Source organism: Chrysemys picta, chromosome 6, assembly GCF_011386835.1.
Source record: "Chrysemys picta bellii isolate R12L10 chromosome 6, ASM1138683v2, whole genome shotgun sequence".
Classification (NCBI taxonomy): Eukaryota; Metazoa; Chordata; order Testudines; family Emydidae; genus Chrysemys; species Chrysemys picta.
The window spans coordinates 126,195,256-126,221,603 of NC_088796.1; the positions used below are offsets into that span (position 1 = coordinate 126,195,256).

At 44.3% G+C, this 26,348-nt stretch overlaps 3 protein-coding genes across 8 annotated transcripts in view; 2 read left to right on the plus strand and 1 right to left on the minus strand.

The window, feature by feature from the left end:
* The first annotated feature begins 13 nt into the window (after positions 1 to 13).
* On the plus strand, positions 14 to 24,385 carry MYL5 (myosin light chain 5). 4 transcript variants are annotated; one of them, XM_005308967.5, is made up of 8 exons: positions 14 to 3,583; positions 12,893 to 13,074; positions 13,371 to 13,478; positions 15,074 to 15,149; positions 16,624 to 16,728; positions 19,256 to 19,334; positions 20,942 to 20,990; positions 21,394 to 24,385. In XM_005308967.5, exons 2-8 carry the CDS (start codon positions 13,072 to 13,074, stop codon positions 21,493 to 21,495), a joined length of 522 nt encoding a protein of 173 aa, XP_005309024.1. In that variant the 5' UTR covers positions 14 to 3,583; positions 12,893 to 13,071; the 3' UTR covers positions 21,496 to 24,385. The 4 variants fall into 4 exon arrangements, with proteins under 4 accessions (XP_005309024.1, XP_005309022.1, XP_065405871.1 ...); XM_005308965.5 differs by lacking the exon at positions 12,893 to 13,074 and having other exon boundaries at positions 21,394 to 21,508; positions 21,869 to 24,385; XM_065549799.1 differs by having other exon boundaries at positions 14 to 1,051.
* On the plus strand, positions 3,801 to 7,448 carry LOC135972302 (uncharacterized). Its single transcript, XM_065549797.1, has 2 exons — positions 3,801 to 6,312; positions 6,861 to 7,448. Exons 1-2 carry the CDS (start codon positions 5,772 to 5,774, stop codon positions 7,328 to 7,330), a joined length of 1,011 nt encoding a protein of 336 aa, XP_065405869.1. The 5' UTR covers positions 3,801 to 5,771; the 3' UTR covers positions 7,331 to 7,448.
* Positions 23,327 to 26,348, minus strand: part of TMEM175 (transmembrane protein 175) — a 44,330-nt gene continuing 41,308 nt past the window's right edge. For all 3 annotated transcript variants that reach the window (XM_024110762.3, XM_008174220.4, XM_042845380.2), the window contains one exon: positions 23,327 to 25,749. In XM_024110762.3, the coding sequence (XP_023966530.2) occupies positions 25,086 to 25,749 (664 nt within the window). In that variant the 3' untranslated portion in view covers positions 23,327 to 25,085. The remainder of the gene's footprint in view (positions 25,750 to 26,348) is intronic.

Below are 26,348 nucleotides of genomic sequence, written 5' to 3' on the forward strand. Positions count from 1 at the left end.
AGCGCGCGCCCCGCCCCGCCCCGCCCCGCCGGCAGAGCCGTTAGCCGCGCGCGCGCCTAACGTTAGCGGGGCCCCAAGGCTGCCCCGGCGGTAAAGGTGCAAGCCCCGCCCCCGAGACTTGCCCCCAGCGCCGCCCGACTCCATTTTGGCACCTGAGGCGGGCGCTCGACTGAGGCCCCCTCGCTTGGGCCTAAGCGTTGGAAGGTCTCCGAGGAACAAACAACGGAAAGTGCCTTGCTCAGACATGTTCAGTGACACGGAACGGGCAAACGCCTGCCCGGCCAATGTGACTGGCCTTGTCTGCAGAGCAAACACTGGCATGTCTGTCTGTTTGAATGATCAAAGTGGTGCTTTCCGGGCCGTCCTGGTTGCAGAGATTTGATCCGCTTCCTGAAGGGGCACCGTCTGGACCAGCTCATGCTCTGTTGAGGTGGTGGCATGGGCAAGGCCGACCAGCCTCTCCTGTGTCATTGTGGAGCGTAGATGTGTTTTTATTAACTTCAGCTTGGAGAAGCTGCATTCTCCTCTAGCAACTGTTACAGGAAGTGTTAGAAGTATGCGCAGAGCAACAAAAGCATTTGGAAAGAAGGGGGTCATCTTATTTGTGGACATGTATTCCAGAACAGCCTTTGGAGTTGATCCTGCTGAAATGTATCAGTTCATCACCTAAATCACTTGCATCAATATCACGCATACCATCAGGTGTTAACACGGTCTCTAGTGCCCTGCATTGCTGGTGTAGGTCCTCTTCAGGTATAGTGAGGAGTTTTGGAGTATCCTACAACATCCCAAATAGACTGCTGTGTTCCTTGAGCTGCATGAAACGTTCTTCAACTGACTGTATTGCACAATCTAGCAGCTGGTTAAAGAATTCAACTTTGAATTGTTATTTGGGGTCTCTTCTGGGATTATCCCATTTCTCGTAATCAAAATGTCTTCTTCTTTGGTGACTCTTGTATTCTTAAATGGGTGGGAAAATAGCTTCAGTGTGAAGTTCCTCTGCTAACTTCTGTGCACTCTTCAGAACGTTTTGAAATCCCTCATCTGACCGGTAAGACTGTAGGTGTGACTTTGCTTTGTCCAGTTGTTCCATTGCTCCAGATATATCAAGGTCAACACTTTGGAGTCTCTTGCTTACAACGTTTATTTCAAACAGTATGTCATGCCACAACACTAAGCCACACAGAAATTTGAAGTTATGTATGTTTCTGGTAATTCCATTTCCCTCTGCCACTGTTCTCCTACGAACAGTTCCTGTCATAGCGTTATTCTCCATAATGCCAACTATGGCATCATCTTTCTTCCCAATTTGGTGTTTGATAGGCTTTATCACCTCCACTCGACTTTCCCATCGTGTGGCACTCAGTGGTTTCAGTGTCAGAGAGGATGTTCCCAGATATTGCTTCAAAATTTGCCATCGATGAGTTGATGCAGAGAAAAATACATACATGCTTTGAATTACATTAAAAAATTCAGCAGCCTCACTAGAAGCTGATGCTGCATCACTGACCACCAAGTTCAATGTATGAGAACTGGGACAAAAAAACCTCGAGGGTTTAACTTTCGGATCCGTGTCTGCACTCTGTTCTTTCCTCTCATGTTGGCACCATTATCGTAGCCCTGACCTCTCATGTCAGCTATCGCAATTCCCGTATCTTCCAGCTTTTTAAGAAGCACATTTGTCACACCAGCTCCTGTCGTATCATCAATGTCAATACATTCTAGAAAATGCTCTCTGACAGTCACCATTGCAGGGACATTTTCACTAGGTTCCGTTGTTAGAAAACGCACCATTAAAGTCATTTGTTCCGTATGGCTGATGTCAGGTGTGCAGTCCAGAATAACAGAGTAATCTCTTACTGACTTCAGATCTGAAATCTGCTGTTTGACTTTTGTTGCCAGTAACTATATGATCTCATTTTGAATAATTTTTCCAAGGTAGTGGTGTGTGTACATTTCTTGGGTGGGGATTCTTCTTAGATGCTCCTAGAGTTCAGCATCAAACTCAGCCATCAGCTCCACAATTTTAAGGAAGTTTCCATTGTTTGGCAAATACAAGTGCCACGCAGTGCTAGGTTTTGGGTAGCAAGCATTCTCACAATAGCAATGAGCCTTTTCAGAACATTTTGCCAGTAAAGAGACTCTGATGCAATCTTCTGTTGATGATGATCATCTATGGTGGCCTTTAACCTTAGTCTCATCTCAAGCTCTTTCCACCTATGGAATGCTCTCTGGTGATTTGCTGCTTCCTCATGGCATGCCAGATTTCTAGCCAGATTTTTCCAGTCCTTTGTTCCTGTAGAACCCAATGTGGCTGGAACATTAGATTGGAAGAGTTTGCAACAAAAACAGTATGCAGCATTCTTGGTTTTTGAGTACATAAGCCATAGCCTCTCCACCGTGAACATTTGTGTCTATGTATCTCAGGAGAGCTCCTTCCTGCTTGGATAGAAAAGCTTCCTTTGCTTGCTTGCTTTTTCTGAATGCTGTCCCAGAGGGACATTTTCTTCTTTCACTCATGACTGCTGTTCTGTGCCAGCTATAGTGGCTCTCAACACTCATTGAAGGGGACAAATAAGCAGGTAGCAGGGCCTGAGTGAGGGAAGAGATCAGTGTCTTAAGGGCCTAACTAGCTCCTACTACTTCAGTTGACTGCCTGTTCTCCTCAAGTGGGTTCAGGGAAGCAGCAGGAAACAGGAAGCTCCCTGAGAAGCTGGTGTTAATCAGCCCAGGCTCCTGGGGGTTCCTAGAGAGGGACATAAGAGGCTCTTCCTCCTCTCTCCCTGCAGCTCCTGCTGCTTTCTGTTATTCCCTCTCACCTTTTCTCCTGCCTGCCTGTTATGTCTCTTGTCCTCCTTCCACCGACACAGCACTCCACCATCTCTGTGCATCTAGAGCAGAGAGAATACATATGCACCAGCAGCAGACAGAATTTTCTACACTCTGGGTCCTAGTGGCACCCTCCTCCCCCCAGTCTGGCACCTGAGGCGGCCGTCTCAGTTTGCCTCATGGTAGGGCTAGCCCTGCCTCCCCCGACACCCAACATGGACAGACTTACACATGCAACTGACACACACACACCTCACACCCTTGCCACACGCACACCAGAGTCCCACCCCAACACAACACCCCCCCGACGCTTGCACATCACACACCCACACACAAGATCTCTCATGCCTCCACATATGTGTCACACAGCAGTTTTGAGCATTGGGCTTGCAGACATCTCTGCCGTTTAGCACATTTTACCCAGGCCCTGAATCCCATGGAGGCAGTGGCCACCTCTGCATTGCTTATCAGTCACTCCCCTGGGCACCTCTTCTGTGCAGGGAAAACAACAGAGGGCTTGCATCTGTCAGATGGTGTGTGCGCGCCAAGGACACGGAGTGCAGGGTCCTGAACCCTGTGTGGGTTACAACCCACTTACTTCATGGTGTGTGCAAATAAGGAAAGGTATATTCATCACCTATACACAGAAGGGTATCACGTCACATAAAATCACCAGATTTCTAGAACTGCGCCTGCAAAATGGCTGAGAAATTACATTACAGAAATGGTGGCCTCATGCAGTAACAACCAGCAGGTATTTTTTATTCATTTATTTCTATTTACCTCTAAACTCCTTTTATTCCATATGAAAGAAATTCTAGGTGACTTTTTAAAAAAATAAAAATAAAATAAATATATAAAACCTGTTCCTGCAGCAGCTCTCTTAGCTTGAATTACCAAAGGTGTGATGACAGGCTAAAACAGTTAAGCTCTATTCCAAATGCCATTGAATCTAGAGGTGCAGATGAGTGTATTGTCTCCAACTTGAAGAAGAAGTACTGTATGAAATCCGTCTACAGACATTTTTATGTAAATGACAAACAAAACATGTTTACAAGTGTTTCCCTTTGGTGCCTACTCCTGCACTGTGAACAACTAACACAGACCAACATGGCCGGACAGGATATCATTAATGTTAATGGGATTCCTCAAGAATATAAACACCTCTGGTACTAGAGTCCAGTGCAGAATTGAAGTATAACTTACATATGGTGGAAGGCACATGTGTATTATAAGAAAGTGTAGTATATTAGAATTTTTTGTGTGTCTTAGCACTCCACACTATCTGTGAGAGAAGCAGTCTCTCATCTCATCTCTTAGTAGCAGAGGCAGCTGCAAGCACATTTGCTAATTATGCTGTATTCTGATAGTCTCTGAGGGCCCTAGTTTAAGGACTGGTGTGTTATCTTTAGATTTTGCCATTCCATGCTTCCTGCTCATCCAATGTAAGAAACTATTTTTAAATAAAGGACTCTGAAAAATCATCTCACTATACATTCTTAGAATAGCTTGAGGGAAAGCTAGACTGATTACATAGTTCCTTGCACAATTTCATACTAATTATGTTAATTAAGTACAGATAAAAGCAAAATGTCTCTCATTAACAGGTACTTTGGATAGTTTATATTTGCATTTTAAAAAGCTTTATCCTGTGAGTTCTAGGGAAATATTCAGATAGCTATATTAAAATATACAAAACCCCTACAATTATGCATTTATATCCACAACTTAATTCTAGATTGTTTCAAGAGGCTCTAATGCATGCTGGAATTATATTTTAAAATCCTCTTTATGCCTTTTTGTTTGCCTTTTTCAGTCCACGGCTATCATCATTTTAATATTTTCTGTGCAATGGGTTCTGAAAGTCAATTAAACAGAATAAGAATGAATTAGCCCTTCGCTGTGAGGCACTATTGGAGTCTTGCCTATTAGAGTTCCCATCTTCAATACAGCACAAGTTAACCATACCACACATAACATTTCTTCTCCTTTGTAAGCTTATGTCTTCAACCTGGCTGGAAGTTCAAGCTGTTTTTTCTAAACGTCTTTTACTTATGTTTATTTAAACTAACCTGAGTTTAAAATGGAGGCGTCAAATCACATTTTTGCAAAACAGAAATTTGCAACCTATTTGTGTGTGTAGAGGGGCAGTGTATGTTATTTACATAGTTCCTTGCTCACTTTTGAAGATAATTCAAAGGTGAACAAAACCTCCAGGGAGCAGCTGCATTTTCCCATGGTGGTGGCAGCAGACCTGATTTTCTATTGTACTGCACCCTTGTGTAGTCATTCTCATGGAGCACTGGTGTAGATGACAATCAGCTTCAGGGCAATGGAGAATCAGGTTCAGCATTTCCTACTTCTGTCCCGTAAAACAAGAACAAAATGGTACTTGATGAAATTAAAGCGCAACAAGTTTAGAAGGGATAAAAGGAATGACTGCTACACATAATGTAGAATTAAGCCATGAAACCCTCTGTCAGTATTGTTGCAACAAAACTTTTAAAAGATTAGATATTTTTATAAATAGGAATGGCATCTGTAGCTATATAAACTAGGCCTGGTCTACACTACGGGTTTAGGTCGACTTTAGCAGCGTTAAACCGAATTAAGCCTGGACACGTCCACACAACGAGGCCCTTTCTTTCGACTTAAAGGGCCCTTTAAACCGGTTTCTTTACACCACCTCCGACGAGGGGATTAGCGATAAAACCGGCCTTTGCGGGTCGGAATTGGGGTAGTGTGGACGGAATTCGATGTTATTGGCCTCCGGGAGCTATCCCACAGTGCTTCATTGTGACCGCTCTGGACAGCGCTCTCAACTCAGATGCACTGACCAGGTAGACAGGAAAAGACCCGCGAAGGTTTGAATTTCATTTCCTGTTTGCCCAGCGTGGAGAGCACAGGTGACCACGCAGAGCTCATCAGCACAGGTAACCGTCATGGAGTCCTCCCAGGATCGCAAAAGAGCTCCAGCATGGACCGAACGGGAGGTACGAGATCTGCTCGCCATATGGGGAGATGAAGCAGTGATAGCTGAACTCCGTAGCAGTAAAAGAAATGGAAAAGTATTAGAAAAGATCTCCAAGGCCATGAAGGACCGAGGCCATAACAGGGACACACAGCAGTGCCGCGTGAAAATTAAGGAGCTACGGCAAGCCTACCACAAAGCCAGAGAAGCAAACGGAAGGTCCGGGGCAGAGCCGCAAACTTGCCGCTACTACGCGGAGCTGCATGCGATCCTAGGGGGTGCAGCCACCACTACCCCAACCGTGTGCTATGACTCTCTCACTGGAGAAACACACAGGGAAGACGGTTCGGGGAACGAGGAAGATGACGATGGAGGTACTGTAGGTAGCTCACAGCAGCAAGGAAGCGGAGAAACCGTTTTCCCCAACAGCCAGGATATGTTTGTGACCCTGGACCTGGAACCAGTAACCCCCGAACTCACCCAAGACCCTCAGGGCACACAGGAGACCTCTGGTGAGTGTAACTTTGTAAATATTTGTAAACATTACAAAAAAAAAGCAAGCAAGTCTGTTAACGTGTATGGGGATGGAGCGGAAATCCTCCAGGGACATCTCCAGAAAGCTCTCCTGGTTGAAATGGGGTGATTTTATTAAGGGGGACATTCAGAGGCGCCCGTTCCTGCTATTCTGACCAGAAATGTTCCCCGCTGTTAACCACGCGGTGGGGGGGAGGGGTGAAGTGATCATCCCAGAGAATCGTGTGTGTGTGGGGGGGGGGGGGGGGTTTACTTGTGTTTGTGCCGCATGTTAACTGGGAAACCGCAGCCCCCTCCTTTTACATTGAAACCCCATTTTAAATGGACAACCCAATTCATCCTTGATATGGGAAATGCGCTGCTGTTTGCAACCTTTCCCGCATGTTAAGAAGGTTAAAAAAGCCAAAACACTGTGGCCTACGATGGCTGCCTGCAAGCCGAAATATGCGACCTTGTAATGAAAGAGTGTACCCATTGTTCCCTAAAATGTGTCTTTTTTAACCACCTCTCCCTTCTCCTCCACCAGCTGCAAATGTTTCTCCTTCGCAGAGGCTCGTGAACATTAGAAAGAGAAAACGTAAGACGAGGGACGAGATGTTCACGGAGCTGCAGATGTCCTCCCACGCTGATAGAGCACAGCAGAATGCGTGGAGGCAGTCAATGTCGGAGATGAGAAAAGCCCAACATGAACGAGAGGAGAGGTGGCGGGCTGAAGACGATAGGTGGCGTCAGCTTGCAGACAGACGGCAAGAGGCAATGCTCCGTCTGCTGGAGCATCAAAGTGATATGCTCGAGCGTATGGTTGAGTTGCAGGAAAGGCAGCAGGAGCAGAGACCGCCGCTACAGCCCCTGTGTAACCAACAGCCCTCCTCCCCAAGTTCCATAGCCTCCTCACCCAGACGCCCAAGAACACGGTGGGGGGGCCTCCGTCCACCCAGTCACTCCACCCCAGATGATCGCCCAAGCATCAGAAGGCTGGGCTTCAATAAGAGTTAAAGTTTTAAAATGCAGTATGTCCTTTTCCATCCCTCCTCCCCCACCCATCCCAGCTACCTTGGCAATTATCCCCCTACCTCTGTAAGGAACTAATAAAGAATGCATGAATGTGAAAAAACAATGACTTTATTGCCTCTGCAAGCGGGAGGGGAGGGGAGGGTGGGGTGGGGTGGTTGGTTTACAGGGAAGTAGAGTGAACCGGGTCGGGGGGGGGGGGGGGGTTGGAGGGTTCATCAAGGAGAAACAAACAGAAGTTTCACACAGTAGCCTGGCCAGTCACAAAACTCGTTTTCAAAGCTTCTCTGATGCGCACCGCGCCCTGCTGTGCTCCTCTAACCGCCCTGGTGTCTGGCTGCGCGTAATCAGCGGCCAGGCGAGTTGCCTCAACCTCCCACCCCGCCATAAAGGTCTCCCCCTTACTCTCACAGATATTGTGGAGCGCACAGCAAGCAGCAATAACAATGGGGATATTCTTTTCGCTGAGGTCTGAGCGAGTCAGTAAGCTGCGCCAGCGCGCTTTTAAACGTCCAAATGCACATTCCACCACCATTCGGCACTTGCTCAGCCTGTAGTTGAACAGGTCCTGACTCCTGTCCAGGCTGCCTGTGTACGGCTTCATGAGCCATGGCATTAAGGGGTAGGCTGGGTCCCCAAGGATCATGATAGGCATTTCAACATCCCCAATGGTCACTTTCTGGTCCGGGAAGAAAGTCCCTTCCTCCAGCTTTCGAAACAGAGCAGAGTTCCTGAAGACGCGAGCATCATGTACCTTTCCCGGCCATCCCACGTTGATGTTGGTGAAACGTCCCTTGTGATCCACCAGGGCTTGCAGCAGCATTGAAAAGTACCCCTTGCGGTTTACGTAGTCGGTGGCTTGGTGCTCCGGTGACAAGATAGGGATATGGGTTCCGTCTATGGCCCCGCCACAGTTTGGGAATCCCATTTCAGCAAAACCATCCACTATTGACTGCACGTTGCCCAGAGTCACTACCCTTGCTATCACCAGGTCTTTCATTGCCCTGGCAAATTGGATCACAGCAGCCCCCACAGTAGATTTGCCCACTCCAAATTGATTCCCGACTGACCGGTAGCTGTCTGGCGTTGCAAGCTTCCACAGGGCTATCGCCACTCGCTTCTCAACTGTGAGGGCTGCTCTCATCTTGGTATCCTGGCGTTTCAGGGCAGGGGAAAGCAAGTCACAAAGTTCCATGAAAGTGCCCTTACGCATGCGAAAGTTTCGCAGCCACTGGGAATCGTCCCACACCTGCAGCACGATGCGGTCCCACCAGTCTGTGCTTGTTTCCCGGGCCCAGAATCGGCGTTCCACGGTATCAACCTGCCCCAGTAACACCATGATTTCCACATTGCTGGGGCCTGTGCCTTGTGAGAGGTCTATGGCCATGTCAATTTCCTCATCACTCTCGTCGCCGCGCTGCAATCGCCTCCTCGCCTGGTCCGGGTTTCGCCTTGGCATGTTCTGGCTCTGCATATACTCCAGGACAATGCCCGTGGTGTTCATAGTGCTCATAATTGCCGCGGTGATCTGAGCGGGCTCCATGATCCCAGTGCTAGCTATGGCGCCTGGTCAGAAAAAAGGCGCGAAAGTAGTATCTGATGGACCAGGAGAAGGAGGGCGGGAGGGAGGGAGGGAGGGAGGGAGGGCCGAGTGACGACATGGCGTACAGGTACAGGAACAGGGAGAAACACAAACAACTGTCACACAGAATGGTGCCCCCAAAGATTAAACTGGAAACCCTGGGCTTAGCAGGCCGTTGATTTCACGGAGGAAGGGGAAGCAAATGAACACAGAACAAATCTATTTTTTACATCTTAAGGTGGCAGCCGACGCTGCAGCATGAGTGACAGCCATACCAATACGACGACGATGGGTACCAATCATAAAATACCATCATCTGCCAAAAGGCAAGGGGCTGCTGCTGTGTAGCAATGCAGCCCCACGTCTGCCAGCCCCACGTCCGCCAGCACCCAGCATCGCCCTCGGCCTCTTCTGGGTGCTTAGCAGACAATACTGGGCAATTGGCAGAAAATAGTATATTATGACTGGTAACCGTCATCATCAAAACAGTAGCATGTCTGCCCAGGTGGCCATGATTGACAGCCATACCAGTATGACGACGATGGGTACCAGTCATAATATACCATCGCCTGGAAGGGGCTGGTGCAATGCAGCACTACGGCTGCCAGCCCCACGGCTATCACTCATGCTACACTGTCTACCGCCAAAAGGCAGTTAGCAGCTGCTGCTGTGTAGCAATGCAGTCCCACGTCTGCCGGCACCCAGAGGACATATGGTGACGGTGAGCTCAGCTGAGCTGAGCGGGCTCCATGCTTGCCGTGGTATGTTGTCTGCACAGGTAACCCAGGTAAATAGGCGCGAATCTATTGTCTGCTGTTGCTGTGACGAGGGGGGAGGGGCCTGACGACATGTACCCAGAACCGCCCGCGACACTGTTTTGCATCATCCGGGCATTGGGATCTCAACCCAGAATTCAAAGAAAAGGCGCGAACCGCTTCTCGGCTCGAGCTGTGGCGCAAACGTAGTATCTGACGGCCTAGGGGAAGGAGGGAGGGGGGCCGAGTGACGACATGGCGTACAGGCACAGGGAATTAAAATAAAGAATGGTGGCTGTGCATCAGGGAGAGACACAAACAACTGTCACAGACTGGTCCCCCCCAAAGATTAAACTGAAAACCCTGGGTTTAGCAGGCCGTTGATTTGACGGAGGGAGGGGGAAGGAAATGAATACAGAGAAAATCTATTTTTTTACATCTTAAGACGACGGTGCAGCGTGACTGATAGCCCTCGGCATCTTTCTGGGTGCTTGGCAGCAAATACGGGGCGGTGTATGACGATGGTCTTCAGGCCTATTGCACAATCGGCTGCTCGGGGAAGACTCTGCTAATGTGCGATGACCCGACTTGTAATAGGCCGGCTAACAGTCATAATACACCATTTACTGCCAAAAGGCAAGCCCCACGGCTGCCAGCACCCAGATCGCCGATGAAGGCTACCAGTCTACTGCACCGTCTACCGCCAAAAGGCAGTTAGCAGCTGCTGCTGTGTAGCAATGCAGTCCCACGTCTGCCGGCACCAAGAGGACATATGGTGACGGTGAGCTCAGCTGTGCTGAGCGGGCTCCATGTTGTCTGCACAGGTAACCCAGGTAACCCAGATAAAAAGGCGCGAATCTATTGTCTGCCGTTGCTGTGACGGGGGAGGGAGGGGCCTGACGACATGTACCCAGAACCGCCCGCGACACTGTTTTGCATCATCCGGGCATTGGGATCTCAACCCAGAATTCCAAGGGGCGGCGGAGACTGCGGGAACTGTGGGATAGCTGTGGGATAGCTACCCATAGTGCAATGCTCCGGAAGTCGACGCTAGCCTCGTACTGTGGACGCGGTCTGCCGACTAGAGCACCTAGAGCATTTTATGTGTGGACATACACAATCGGCTGTATACAACCGATTTCAATAAAACCGGCTTCTATAAATTCGAACTAATTTCGTAGTGTAGACATACCCCTAGATTATCAAATCAAAGAGCTCTCAATGAATCAAGGCATAAACTGGTCACTAGCTAGGTTCAAGAAGAAATATTCCCCCCGGGGAATAGATTATGTAGTTAAATGAAAGCACAACACATCTTTCTCCGATGCTCTGCCATAAATCACTGAAAAAGAATGGGCTAAATGGACAATTGATCTGTTACTGTGTGGCAATACCTATGTTCTTCACAATGTACACAGCTTAGAATGTCCTGTTATAAACTGCACCCTGGATGTACTGCAACTGTGGTAAAATTCAACTTCTGTTTTTCTCCTGTGCTCTTGGGAGGCAATCCTCAGTCCATGAACCAGCCTGGCTGCAGGGGAGCTTGTCCCTGTCACAAATCTGCAGAGCTGCTAAGGGAGGCTACTTCAGCCCTCCTCGAGACAAGAGCTGTGGAGCATACACACAGAAACCAATCCTGTCACCCCACCACCCTCAAACATCCCATCCTGAGTGATCATGCACATGAAGCCTCTAGCTGACTCAATTCCACAAGATTCAGAGTGGGAGCCGTGTTAGTCTATCAGCAAAAAGAACAGGAGTACTTGTGGCATCTTAGAGTCTAACAAATTTATTTGAGCATAAGCTTTCGTGGGCTAAAGCCCACTTCATCGGATGGCCTTTAGAATCCATCCCCTCTATGGAACAATGGAACTGCACTGCCGCAGAGGCAGGGGCTTCGCAGAACATGAGAAATACTAATATTCACAGTACTGCTTTTAAAACCTACTGACAAAATATTTAATAGAGCTATATAGCTTTACTGATATCTTGAGAACAGAGCACTATTCTTTTCCCCCCCACTAAATATCAATACTAAGTTTCCAGTAAAAATAAAGTTACTGGCAAAATTAGGCAAAGGTCAAGTTATGTATAAAAATATCCCACAAAGCACCCACTGTAATGAGAGGATATGGATAACTCTCTAACCAGTAATTTAATTATTTCCCTCACTTTTAGATATTTGCATGCATAGAGTTGATGCACTATTTTGATTTCCAGAGTGTGTTGTGAATGCTAACTAATGATAATATAAAATGAAATTCATTTAATTAACTGACATTTCACAGGTAATTTCACACTAGGCTGAGTTCACTCAAAAAGCTTGGAAATGTGAATTGCATTTATCTTTTATGAAAGGATCAGTTCAGTTGAATCATGATTCTTTTATTTCTCACTTTGAAGTTGTTTCACAAAACACACTAACCTCTAATAGAGCTATGACTGAAATTGTCAGAGCATGTTTTTTAATGACAGTACTATATTTTTGAGCATCGAGGGTAGTGCTAGAAATGAAGTTATATAGTTTACATTTAGTTATAATTTTGAATGTCTTAAGATCATTTGTATATTTATGTGTTGTATTTGTACAATTGGTATGTATTTTGTGTACCGATATGTTAGTTATATGAGAGAAATGGGAGCAGCGCCTTCAAAAATATGGTTGGAGCAGGTGGAATGGGCTCTTGGAGGGACATGTGAGCATTGTGTGCTCTGTGTCGAGAGGTCTGCATGTAGCTTGGTAGGGGGGAAGGAGGAATTTAATTTAATTTGGAGGAAACCCCCCCATCAAAAAGTGAGAACTCAAACAACAATTAAGTTCTTCAAAAATAAAAGTCCTCATTGAAGGTGTATGCCATGACGTGATTATTTGTTTCTGATAGCACCCGCAGCAACTTGCTGTATCTGTAAATCAACCATTCAAAAGACAAAGAATGCAATACATCTGAAGGAGGAAAAGGGTAACATTTTTCCAAAATAATTATTTTTAAAGTCTTTTAAATCCCATATCTCTGCAATTAAGAGACACATACATTTAGGAGAATCCAGAGAAATTTACCATTACTGAGTACAGCTGCTATGCAGTGTTATGTATAGTAACATCATAGTGTGTGTGCTACCATCACTATTTTAGCTCATCACCAGTAATCTAGACAGCAGATCACTTAAGGAGATTTCAAGTATAAGCAACAGTTGTTTATCCACTAGAGACCAGGGGATATGTTGGAAGTCTGTCCATGTATGGAGCAGGTCTTGTGAGCCAGAAGTTTGACATCTCCTTTGGGACATGCTAGCTGCAAAGATGAACCCCTCCCCTCCATATGAGAGGCACTTTATAAAGTAAGATTCCCAAAGACAACAAGGCACAGCAGCTCTCTCCAGTAACGATGGTAAGTTCAACACGTGTGGGAAACCATCGTTCAGGTGGGAGACCAGGGCATTTATCTGCATGATACTCCTAGGAAAAGTACTATGGTTTGAAGGAGTGCATTGTGTTTGCAGTAATTTTGAAATCTAAAGTATGAATGTTTAAGAGTTGTATCTTAGCAAAGAAAGAAAGTTTTAACTTATGTTTTGCTGATCTTCAAGTATTAATTGGAGTGTGTATTTCAGAAGAACAACGGAGTAAATGATATGTTTATTCTTTCCCAGTGTAGATCAAAGTTATTCTTTCATCTCTTTTCAGGCTAGCAGAAAAACCAAAAAGAAGGAAGGTGGTGCCAAACGTGCTCAGAGAGCGTCTTCTAATGTCTTCTCCAACTTTGAGCAGACACAGATCCAAGAATTTAAGGAAGTAAGACAATATAGGAGGCATATATATATATATATATATTTGAATAAGATTGGTCACAGGTACAGAGTTAGGACCATATAAGATCTCTCTCTCTCTCTGCATATATATAGTTGGTTACATATAATTAGGGACAGGTCACAGGTACAGAATTGGGACCTGAACTTCTCAAAGGTTGTACATGTTCAGAAATGGGGTTCTAGCCAGCTTGTTATATAAAGCACATTCATGACTTAGAGTTAAACAGGATGGGATGGATTCTGGTCTGTGCCTTTGGTTTAGACCCCTCTCCACATAATATGAGGATATCCCGTGTCTTTGTCTCTGCCAAAGCAACAGTTCATATCGTGTGCAGTGGTACTTAATCTCTGGCTTCAGCAATGCACTTAGCTCTTGGTTGGGAGTAGTCTTGTGCTGTCTTATCTCCACCAGAACAACCAGAGCACAGATCAATCACAAAGGATTTTCTATGGTACCTTACACATGGTACCTGACGTTACACCAGGGGTCAGCAACCTTTCAGAAGTGCTGTGCTGAGTCTTCATTTATTCACTCTAATTTAAGGTTTTGCGTGCCAGTCATACATTTTAACGTTTTTAGAAGGTCTCTTTCTCTAAGTCTATAATATATAACTAAACTATTGTTGTATGTAAAGTAAATAAGGTTTTTAAAATGTTTAAGAAGCTTCATTTAAAATTAAATTAAAATGCAGAGCCCCCCCGGACTGGGGGCCAGGACCTGGGCAGTGTGAGTGGCACTGAAAATCAGCTCACGTGCCGCCTTTGGCACGCGTGCCATAGGTTGCCTGCCCCTGTGTTACACACAGTGCTCAGCAAGCAAATATGGAGTGGGGAAAGGCAGACAAGCCAAGAAACAGGTGTCGCGTGCACCTCCTCACTGCCAGCAACAAGAAAAAGTTAAGGAACAGGAAAGAGTGTTAAACAGAGTCATAGTCACAATATAATCTGAGTGAACAGACTTGCATCTGAAGAAGTGAGATTCTTACCCACGAAAGCTTATGCTCCCAATACTTCTGTTAGTCTCAAAGGTGCCACAGGACCCTCTGTTGCTTTTTTCAGAATATAATATTTGTGTCACATTGTTGTATTACTGTGCAATGAAGCTGAGATGCAACAACAAAACACAATGTCTAAACATCAGTGTGACTGTCTTCTGGTTCTCAACGTCTGTTCAATGATCAGCAGTTCAAAGTGAGTAATATTGTTCTGGAAAATATTCAGCACCGTAGTATAAGAGTTGTTTTAAAAAGAATTCATACTCACTTTACATTTCTTATTAAAAGAGAGGGATTTGCAGTTTAAAGTATGATTAAGAGACAAAACCAAACCATCACTTTTTAGTAAGTAATGAAATGAAAAACTGAAATATGACAAGTAAAAGCTTAACAGGCTGGGCATACACATTTTTCATGTAACTTTTTACTAAAGAATGTGTATTTACTGTAAAAAAAAAAATAGGGAAATACAGTTCCCTCTCAATTCAAACTTGTATTGAACACAGGTATACATGAAGCTTTTCTAAAGCTACAACTGATAAAAACATGAATATATTCTATGTATATTCATTCTTTCATGTAGGCTTTCACCTTAATTGATCAGAACAGAGATGGATTTATAGATAAAGAAGACTTGAAAGACATCTATGCTTCTTTGGGTAAGTACACTAGAGCAGAGATATACTTTGCTAATATATACTTACTCACTTTAAACTCGTAGTTGTAAGTGCCAAGTGGTGGATTATTTAACACTGTAAATATTTGAATTTGTAGACCTAATAGAGACAGAATATAACCAGAGTTCCAGAGACCCAACCCCTTTTAACTTTGGAAGCAGGTGGGATTGTAAACTGAATTCCAATTTCGCAGTTTGCTCCTCTCTCTATTAGGCCAAATCAGCCCCCCAGAACTCAAACAACCTTGAACTTTAGGGTTTTAAAGTCGAGAGCCAGGCTTAATTTCCCTCAGAATGAGATCTGTTAGACAGTAAATAGTAGGGAAGCATCCTGATGCAAATGGTGCATGGTATTTTCCCAGATAAAAATACAGTACAGTATTCTACAGTAATTTCTCCAAACACTGTATCAGGATTAAGCTAGTGTCACACTATTAGTGCAGAAAATTGAAGGTTTCTTTTTAAAGTGTTGAAATATTTTAGGACTATAACTCCCACATTTTCAATAATATTTGAGCTCCACTAACCCAACCTTAGAAACCTGCCGTTTAAAAAAGTGTAAATTAATATATTTTACGGCCAGAAGGGACAGCTGTGATCATCTGGTCTGATTTCTTGCATGACACAGGCTACAGAACCTCACCCAGTGATTCCTGCATAAAGCCCATAACTTCTGGTTGAGCTATACTGTCTCTTCTAGAAAGCTATCCAATCTTGATTTGAAGACTGCAAGTGATGGAGAATCCACTGTATCACTGCCTAAGTTGTTCCAATGGGTAATTACCCTCACTGGCAAAAAATATTGCATCTTCTAAATTTGTCTAGCTTCAGTTTCCAACGACTTTTCTGCTAGATTAAAGAGCCATCTGCTGTAAGGAGGAAAGTCTTATGAAACCTGCAACCATGTATTACCTAAAACCAGTCCATTTTGCATGCTCTCCCTTTAAGCCTCTTCTGTTTTTTTTCTAGTTTACACCTGCAGGTCTGGTTGGTGGTCACGCCTCCATTAGTGGTGCCTCATGTATACATTTTCCCCATAATTATCCTGTAATTGGAAGGAGTGATTTGTACAGCCATACAGCTTTATCAACTCCTTTTGACAGATTTTTGCAGATCTTCTTTTCAGAAGCCAACTACAGCTATTGAAGTCCATCCCTCACCCACTACAAAGATTCCCTTCATTTGGCCAAGACTGAGTTTGTAGAGCATTAGAAGTGCTATGGTTCTAAAAGTCATTTAAAGAGCGGATTCTATTTAAAGAATTGTAGAAAGCTACAAAGCAAAATGAAGAAAATAAGTGGAAAGCTGTATTGAAATGGTTCAAGTAGTTTGGGGGGCAATCATACAGCTAGTACGTGGTAGGAAAGGTGCCTAGAACCAAAGACAGGTGCTTTGTCTATTATAACTCTAAATAGTATGGGTATTTGTACACTGAAAGACCTTTTCCTTTAATTTAGGTAAAACAAATGTAAAAGATGAGGAGCTAGAATCCATGCTCAAGGAAGCCACTGGACCCATTAATTTCACAATGTTTTTGAATCTCTTTGGAGCAAAGTTACTTGGTGAGTTTAATACGATCTATATCAGGGATGGGCAAACTTTTTGGCCACATCTGGGAATAGAAATTGTATGGTGGTCCATGAATGCTCACAAAATTGGGGTGTGGGAGGGGATGCGGGCTCTGGAGTGGGGCTGGGAATGAGGAGTTTGGGGTGTAGAAGAGTGCTCCGAGCTGGGACTGAGGGATTTGGAGGGCGGGAGGGAGATCAGGGCTGGGGCAGAGGTGCGGGAAGGGGTGCAAGTTCTGGCTGGGGGTGCAGGCTCTGGGGTGGGACTGGAGAGAGGCTTGGGGTGCAGGAGGCTGCTCCAGGCTGGGATCGAGGGGTTTGGAGAGCAGGAGGGGGATCAGGGGTGGGGCGTGGGGAGAGGTGCAGGCTCTGAGCGGTGCTTACCTCAAGTGGCTCCCGGAAGCAGTGGCATGTCCCCTCTCTGGCTCCTATGCGGAGCCACAGCCAGGCAGCTCTGCATGCTGCCCCATCCACAGGCACCGCCCCTGCAGCTCCCATTGGAGCACGTAGGAGCCGGAGCGGGGCCATGCTGTAGCTTCTGGGAGCCACGTGGTGCAGCCTCCAACCCCGTGCCCCGTCTGGAGCGCCAGGGCGGGGCCGAGCCGCGTGGTGCAGCCCCCGACCCAGCACCCCGGCTGGAGCGGGGCAAGCCCCAGACCCTGCTCCCCAGCGGGATCTCACGGGCCGTAGGTTGCCCACCCCTGCTCTATATAGACCGTTATTGAGAAGTTCCTTAGGGCATGTGTATAATAAAAGACGTATGTCAATGTCAGGTAGACTTAGAGTTGCCGCATCCTCCCCAGGAGCACTTCCACCGACAGGAGAGGGGCAGTGTGGGGAGCTGAGAGCCAGGGCTCAGCTCTGCACAGTTCCCCGACACGGGCTCTCAGCTCCCCACTTCCAGCTGGAGACGGGGGCAGCTCCCTGAGCAGAGAGTGGGGCAGGCACAGCCAGTGGGAGCAAGGAGCTGGGGGCCGCTGGGCTAGAGCTCCCCGGCTGTCTCGTCAATGTCCTGGCCATGGAGCTATGACATTGACAAGACAGCCACCAGCTCACGTGAATAAGGCAGTGCAACTACATGGACATGAGCCCTGGGCCTTTAGTGGCGATGGGGTTATGTCAGGGCAGGAGGGCACTTACCTTGGCCGGACAAGGCTGTAATGTGTACACTGATGTAATTAGGTCGACGGAAGCTGCCTTACATCAACCGAACTCTGTAGTGCAGTAGACCAAGTCTTAATCTGAACGTCCCATATGTCCAGTTCCTTTTTGAAAAGGCTTTAATCATTTACTTCAACTTTACTGCTCAGAGAACATTCTTAAGCTTGGTAATTCTGAATGATAGTCAAAGCTCCCCTGCATCAGAGACCTGATTAGGTATTTGTCAATTAAAATGTCTAGGCACGTAGCAAGAGTAAGTCCTTACTCCATGGCAATTATGACGTGTATTTGAAAATGAAATTAGGGATTAACATTGACGTGGTCCAGCTGACATCTGCTAGAGAGAGTGTTCTAACACGAGCTCCAGTTTTTGCTAGTAATTCTTTAAGGTTTTGTTTTTACACTGCCTGCAGAGAAACCTCTGTGAAACTTGTAATGCCATTTCGAGACCCTGGCAGAGCTTGCCCAGCTGTAGGGATGGATCTGACTTCTCCCGAAACTGTCTTGCCATGCAAAACTCTCTCCAGAGCAGACCCCTCTATCCCCAGTGTTGTTTCCTGGCTGCCACTCCGCTCTGTTTCCTGGGGACTTCGTAAAGCCTGTCAGGCCCTCCTCCCCGCACCACACTTTACACCAATACAACAGCTATACAGAAATAGATAACAGCAGCTGGCTTCTCAGCACTTTTGAAATATCTAACCAATTATTTAGACAGCTAACGATGGACTTGAGGCTGTTTTTAGCTACCTATTTTTGTTTTTAGTTTGGCCTTGCAACTCTAATTTTTATTCTTTTTATTATTAATTTACATAATAGAATTGTCTCATATTTCTTAGGATTTCAAACTGATTTTCAAAATAACAATGTAAGTATAGTGTTCCCTGACTGCAAATTATACTACTGCCTGATATTGCAGAGCCGGCTATAATTCAGTGAAGTCAGATTGACCACTAAACATGTCATTTCTTAAAGGATCCTAGACTAATTTACATCTGAGCAGACATCAGAAATGAAAAGGTGACCTCCATTTGCTGTCTCAAAGAGGAGGTATACGCACACCTACTATTCAGAAGAGGCAGTCTCACCCTCTCTTTTAAAAAAAAAAAGTCTTAAAATTTTCACTCCCCCTTAAAATTGCTCAGTCAGCTCCATTTATTCCAACAGAATCCAAATATGTTCTCTCATTTTTTCCTCCTCAAGCACACCTCTATAGCAATCAAATGCTGTTACGTGTAGAGACAGCACTTCCAGTACCATAGAACCATTGTACTACTGTGCCTGAGTACTGTTCTTGTGAAAGATTCCAACCAGGGGGAAGTGTGTTATCAGCTGGGACACACTGGCATGTTATTTTCTGCAGGTATGGATGGGGAAGAGACCATACTAAACGCATTCAGAATGTTTGATCCAGATGGTAAAGGACACATTCACAAAGACTAGTAAGTTTACTTCTGTGTTTATTATCAAGCCTATCAAGAATCACGATAGTCACATTATAGTAGGCAGTTGAGATCTAAGTACATCTCTACCCTGATATAACGCGACCTGCTAGAACATGAATTCAGATATAACACAGTAAAGCAGTGCTCCGGGGGGGCGGCACTGTGCACTCCGGTGGATCAAAGTAAGTTCGATATAACGCGGTTTCACCTATAACGCAGTAAGATTTTTTGGCTCCCGAGGACAACGCTATATCAGGGTAGAGGTGTATTTTGGATTATATTGAGTATTAACTGATAAATTAACAGGTTTATTCCTTCCTTTTTTCAGCTCACTAGCTTTATAATTTTCAAATTACTACATATTGTTAAATTAATAAAGTGCATGAACAGAATGCAAGATGAGAGTAAATGACTGACATTGTAATAATGCCCAGGAAGATAATTACGGGTGCTTTTCCCCACTAAGCAAAGCAGATACCGTTGAAAAACCTTATATGTGTGTCAGAAAGTTGTGTTCCACACATTTGTACAAGTGGACAACACTGAATTAAACTGTTGTATATTGAATGACAAAACTATTAAAAGAGTTTTCCTGCAGGGATAAAGCATGGCAAGTGTACTTTCCATTCTCCTCTCTAGGGAGCATGCCAGAGACATTTTTTGTTTTTTAAATATTAGCCTGCATATTTAAGCTGTTTGCAGAAGAAGCATCTTGAACTTTTTTTTTTTTTACTGATAGTGGGCTTTGTGGTGTATAAACCTGAGACAAGTGAACTCCTCAGTCCCTCCCTCCCCTCCACACTGTATCACCCCCACGCCCCACCAGATCCAGATCCTCCTTTATATCCTTCTTAATTCTGCAAAGGGCAGTAGCATGACTCATCTAGGGATGCTTTCCAGCCAGATGCACCAGTTCTCTTCTTGCTCCAACATACAGGTGATCCTGCCCTATCCCTGCTAGGGCTTGACTGCACACTGATTTGCACCAATTTAACTAGATCAGTCTACCTAGTTAAACTGGTACAACCCCACTACAAATTGCTACAGCTGCATGCTTACGTGTTTAGATCAGGATAGCGCGTGCCTGTAAATTTACCAATATTAACCAGGTTTAAACCAGTCTCGGAATAGCCACACAACGTTGTACTGTTTTAATTAAACTGCTATTAAATTGCTCCGTTAGTTAAAGCATTACAGCTTTGTATGTAGATTGGCCCTAACTCCAAACCTACAGAATGAGTAGAGAACAGCTGATGTGGAGTGTAAAGACTCATTCTGAGCAGGAAGTAGGGCAGGACTCTTGCCCAAAGGACACTCGCTGTCCTTCCCAACTGGTACCTCCAGAGCTAAAACCACAACTGAACATGTGCAGGTGGTATCCAGTTGGGAACTAGCCAGCTGTCTGAGGGGAAACAATTTAACAACACAGTAAATAGAATGGTAGTAGCGAGTTTTTTTTCTGCAACTTAAAAATTTTTCAAAGACAAGGTTGCAAAATAAAGTATTCTAGAATTATTTCATTGTGAGGAACTGTGACTGTGCTATCCTTACTCTGACTTAAAGAGGCATCTAACTAATCTTCTCTCTGCGTCTGTTTTAACTAGCTTAAAACGCATGATGATGACACAGGCTGACAAATTCACTGCTGAAGAGGTTTGTATACTACTGTATCTGTCACTCAAGTGCATGTTGGTATATAACAACAATTGCTTCCTAGAAAGGCAGCAAGACTATTCTGTTATACAAGTTTAAAATAACCTCTTTTGGATAAGGGAAAGGAGTGTTTTGAAATCCTTTTACTCAGTGGCTTTAGGAATTACCACTAACCCATTGTTACAGCATTCACCTTGCAGAGGCCTACTGAATTACTAGCTAACAGAGCATCATCTGTTTCAAGCTGTTAAATGCTCTCTATTAATTTTTCAAAATAATTCAGAAATAAGAATGAGTAAGTGGCTGCAGATACTTGCTTCCATGCTGGAGTTTGAAGTTGAAGGTTGCTAAAACACTGCTTTGGAAAAACATAACATTGTTCTTTTCTTTTAATGCTATACAGATAGACCAGATGTTCAAGAGTTCCCCTATCGATGCAGCAGGAAACTTGGATTACAAGTCTTTCTGCTACACTATCACACATGGAGAGGAAAAGGAAGAATAAAGAGCGCACACTTGTTAGTTGCACTAAATTCTCACATTGGGTTAATAAATAAAAAATGAACTCATTTTTTTTACCCAGCTGAAGTGATAACTCAGTTATCCACTGCTCATGCAATTTAAAAATAGCTATGTCCTAATCTCCATTATTTTGGAGGGCCCCTGGTGAAAACTGCATCTTTTACCATGCTTTTGCATAGCAATAGTTTTGTTTTTGTGCTAACTCCATTCTCCCTAGCCCACTGCAGAGACATTTCATTTCAAAGTTATGCTAGACAAAATAAACAGAAAGATGTGCTAGCAGATTCTTAGAAACTGCAAACAACCTATGAACAGGTAGCTATTAATGGCATCTACCTCTTTGTACACCGTGATAGGGAATTATAAAAGTGGCCATCGTTGTGGGATCACAGTTGCATTACACAGGAGCAGGAGAGAGAGAACATTTGCAGAGGTCAACCACACATTGCTATTGCTTGTTCCAGGCCGACTATTCTACTTTAGGGGCAAATGAGGTTCTCTGAAGCAGTCAGTATTGCCAGAGCCACAACTTTCATCTTCCCCGGAAATGAACACACAATCCTACTTGTAAACATTTTCACTTCCAAGAAATAACGACTTGTTTTTATATGGATTAAAAATGGATAACATTCTTTGGTACAATCTTTAATTCTGAGTTGTCCATTTTCATTAGAGCAAAAGCAACATTTATAAAAACAGTTAAGAGTTTCAAAAAGAAAGAGGTGTAATCCTTACTGATTTTGGGTAGAAACCTGCTGTAAAAAGGTGGAGTTTAAACTGTCCCATCTGCTTGACAGTCATGGAGTCCACAGTTCCTGTTCATTTGAAAATGCAGCTTGTTTCATAAGAACTTACAAAGAGATACGTCAGACCAATCTAAAGCCAACACTCTTCCCTCTTAAAGGAACTTTCAGGTCAAGTTTGTCCCCAAATGTAGTGGTTTGGAAAATTAAGTTGAACCATACCTGAATGGCTAATTTGAATTGTGAACTGGGTTACAAGTAGAAAAATGCTCTCTGTGGAAGGGACTCTTAAATCTTTGCTAGCCACCACTCTTCCAATATAATTGGGGTTCAAAACAAAGGTGGTATTTAATCAACATGATTATGTCCGGCAGTGAGTTAATCTAGTTTCATTCACTGCTCTTGTAGAGCAGGAACAAAAACGGTTTGTAGGACATGCTGCACTGGAGTGCGGCTGCTTATTTTTCATACTAATCTTCAGTCACAGCCAGAGGTTAGGGGTCTATTACAGGAGTGGTGGGGGTGAGGTTCTGAGGCCGCACTGTGCAGGAGGTCAGGCTAGATGATCATGATGTCCCTTCTGGCCTTAAAGTCTATGAACCTATGAGTCTAAACCATTTTATCTTTCAACTACTAAATCTAGCCTCACAAGAGAGTCAGGATTTCTTCAAATTTAGTGGGATTGATGTTAGCATCAAAGCTTTACTGAACACATATTTCCTGCATTAGACCAGGTTTGTATGCCCTGCTTCCTCATCTTCTTAGACCAAACTCTCCCTCTAATGCATAAGTAGACTTCTCACGTAAGTCCATGAGTTCACAAACATGTAGGAGTACATGGCTCCAATTTATTTAACATCATTGGTGACTAGAGACAGTTTGCTGAAGGGGAAAAAGAATGGTTAAAGGAATATAAAAAAAGCACCCTACAGATTCACCCTCTGGCCAAAACACATCAGTGTTCTAAGTAGATTTATCCCATTACATGAATTAAGACTCCAGTCCAAAGATGCTAAAGTTAAAGATGGAACAATAATATTTTTCCAAGAAAATAAAGACATATTCCCAATACATTGTTTCAATTTTAATCATCAGGTTTTGATTTAATCTGAACAAAAATACATTAGATGCTTTGATTTTTAACTGATCTGAAATTATTACAAATACAAATATATCAATTGCATAGCAGCATTAAAACCAATGAGAACAAAAACAGAACCAAAACTGCTTTTATCAGATCTCACACTGAACAGCAATATGCAACATAATACACAACCCCACTGTAAGCTATTCACCATAAACCAGGTACAAAAAACCCCAAACAAACTGATATTCCCCAAGACACAGCCCTTCAGAATAGGGTGCAGAATACCAACTGCTACATTTTGGTACTAAAGTGCACTGTACTAAAAGGAGAGGTGCTTTCAATGCAATCTGAACTGGGCTAACTTTTTAAAGTGGTTTTCAATAAGATTTATTCTACTTACTTGCAATAGTGTTTAAGAGTAAACATGATTCCTCACATAGTTTTAAATAGAGCAGAAGTATGAGGCACAGACATTTCACAATGCAAGCTAATGACTCTATCCAAGAGAAATATGTAGCCTGCAGACTTCTTCAGGGGAAAGGTGTCCCTGCGGCACATGGCCCAAAGTAACAACTTCCTTCCACACATAGAAGAGGGTGGGGGAACTAAGAGAAAGGAGTTCCCTTCCACCTAGGCACTGTAACTCCTCCTGCTGGGTCAGTTCTCCTTGTTCTCTCCTAGAGCTGTGCAGCCTATGGGAGTTATCCTATTAACCCCCTGGGCAGCCTCTAGATAGGGAAAGGGCCAACTCCCTCACATACCTAGGAATTAGGTTAAGAACAGCAGCTGCATGCTCCCAGTGTCCCCTAAATCACATTTCCCGCTGCAGATTGTTGTTGGGGAGTTTCCCCTGGGGGCTAATAGGATAATGGAGAAAAGTGCAGAAACGTCTTTCATCTCTGGCTGGCAGCTTTGTTTCAGAGCTGAAGACAAAACTACTTCAGGTCCCACAGCTCTTAACATTCTTCCCAGGAGGAGGTGAATATGGCTGGTTCACACCCTGAAATGATAACTATTCACATGAATCCTGTCAGGTTAAGAAATATTTTTTAAAAACAACACCACGTGATTGACTTAATGGATTTGTGTTTGTGTTAGGGTCGTCTGGGAAATATTGTGTATGGGCCACACATTCCCTTCCAGCCTGCACATGCTCAGTAGAGCAACCCAAAAGACAAGCAACTTTTGAAGTGCAGCCACAGAATTGGTGACTTTGCGGAAGGGCCACAGAAGGAAAATAAAGGGACGCTGGCATTCTACATGGGTAGGACAAAGGTTTTTTGAGGATTCCCCCACCTGGGTGCCGAGAGGGAGTCTCCTTCACAATTTCCAGCCCCCTCCCTCCGCCTTCAATAGCGGCACAATCAGCTTCCAACCATTCTGATGGTGGTTGCCATGTTACTGACTTTCATAATGTATATCAGAGCAACAGGTTAATGCTGCTTATTTTCTGATGTGTTTCTAGTGCATTATCACTGCAGTAATGCTTCAAGCAGTATTTTTGCCTCGTGGGTAGTCCGTTAAGGAGGGAGATCCTGCTGTTCTTTGGCTCCTCCACTCACCCAAGTAACAGAAATACTTATATTTCTAAAGAAAGGGACATGAGATCCTTTAGCTAAACATTAAAGATGCCCCAGTTATGGCCAACGTAGACTTTCATATAGACCAGTCATCTACTATGTTAGAACACCACCAGTTAGAATTAGAAATAATGTTACAATTTCACATGCGCTGCATGGAAATCTATGAGAGTGTTTCAGCAGGAGACAAACATGTTTCCTCTTCATCTAACACTACGTTCTTCCGTCTGGAGAGGGACAACATTGACTTCATAATTGCCAAAGAAATCCTGACAAGGATGCGCAGGGCAAGGAAAGCAAAGGGGACTACAATCTGCATGATGTGAAAAATCGCTGTGCTGAACTTACTTAACAAGCAGGTTAGAAAGAAGGCCCCCAGGCTGACACAAGGGTAGAGAGCAAGCTTAGCAAACATAAAAGCATGTTCCTTGCCGCCATACCTCGCCAAAGGATGCAAGGTTTCCCTTTCGTGGAACAGAGCTGTGATCCATATAGCAAACTGAAAGATGCTGGCAAAGAAAGTGATTACACAGCTGACCTGAATAGCTTCTATTTCATTGTGAGACTTCTCTGCAAATTCACTGGTCAGCTGGTAAGCGAGAGGAAGCCCTCCAATGAAAGCCAATGAAAATGTGTTGAGCAGTCCCATAAATCGAGTTGTTTTTGTTATGTAAAGAAAGAGCGAGTGGTGGACAAACCAGAGAAGACCAGTTGTTACAAAGGAGGCAAAGTAGGCAAGGAAGTTTGGTCCATATTCACTTAAAGCTTCAATGAGACGGTTATGGAATTTGTCTTTAACTTCTTTGGAATCAGGGACATTGTCCTCACTGTTGAGGAAAAAAAATTATTTTAGTTTGCATATTAGTGATATAATGGTGCAATCTGAGAGCAGTAAGCATGTAGTTCCACTGTGAAGAGTAACTACGAATAGCATCATAGGCTTCCCGCTTTATTGTGCTTCTGTGATCCCCCAGCTTACAAGTTAAAAAGCAATTCTTATAATTGACTGCTCTGCAAATTCATCCTAGGATCTGAAAGCTTCCTGGATCATGTAATGTCAGTACAAAGTTCTCCTGCAGAGCTTCGTTATCATTTCTGTTGATGATATAAGAACCAGAACAAAATTCAGCTTCCTAACTCTTTGCCTGACAGAGCCAGCATCTGACTTTCTAAATATGTGGCTAGATCGGCTTTTCCAAACATCTGAGAATGGTGTATGCGAAGCCTGGTATAATTGCGTTAAAGAGGGGTAGGGTTTATTGATTCACACATGGAGAGGGGAGAAGAGTTCTTTGTTAATAGTTTGGTTGTATGATTTGTTTACATTTGTTTGTAACTAGGATAAGAGGATTGGTGCAATTGTTTGTACAAGTCAAAATAAAATAAGTCCATTCTCTTTCAACACCTGACAACGTATGTACCCACA

Coding starts and splice junctions, on each gene's coding strand:
- MYL5 (XM_005308964.5), top strand. CDS start 3,554: ATGGTGGCCTCATGCAGTAACAACCAGCAG. Junction 3,584..13,370: donor CATGCAGTAACAACCAGCAG/GTATTTTTTATT, acceptor ATCTCTTTTCAG/GCTAGCAGAAAAACCAAAAA. Junction 19,335..20,941: donor GGACACATTCACAAAGACTA/GTAAGTTTACTT, acceptor TGTTTTAACTAG/CTTAAAACGCATGATGATGA.
- LOC135972302 (XM_065549797.1), top strand. CDS start 5,772: ATGGAGTCCTCCCAGGATCGCAAAAGAGCTCCAGCATGGACCGAACGG. Junction 6,313..6,860: donor GGGCACACAGGAGACCTCTG/GTGAGTGTAACT, acceptor CTCCTCCACCAG/CTGCAAATGTTTCTCCTTCG.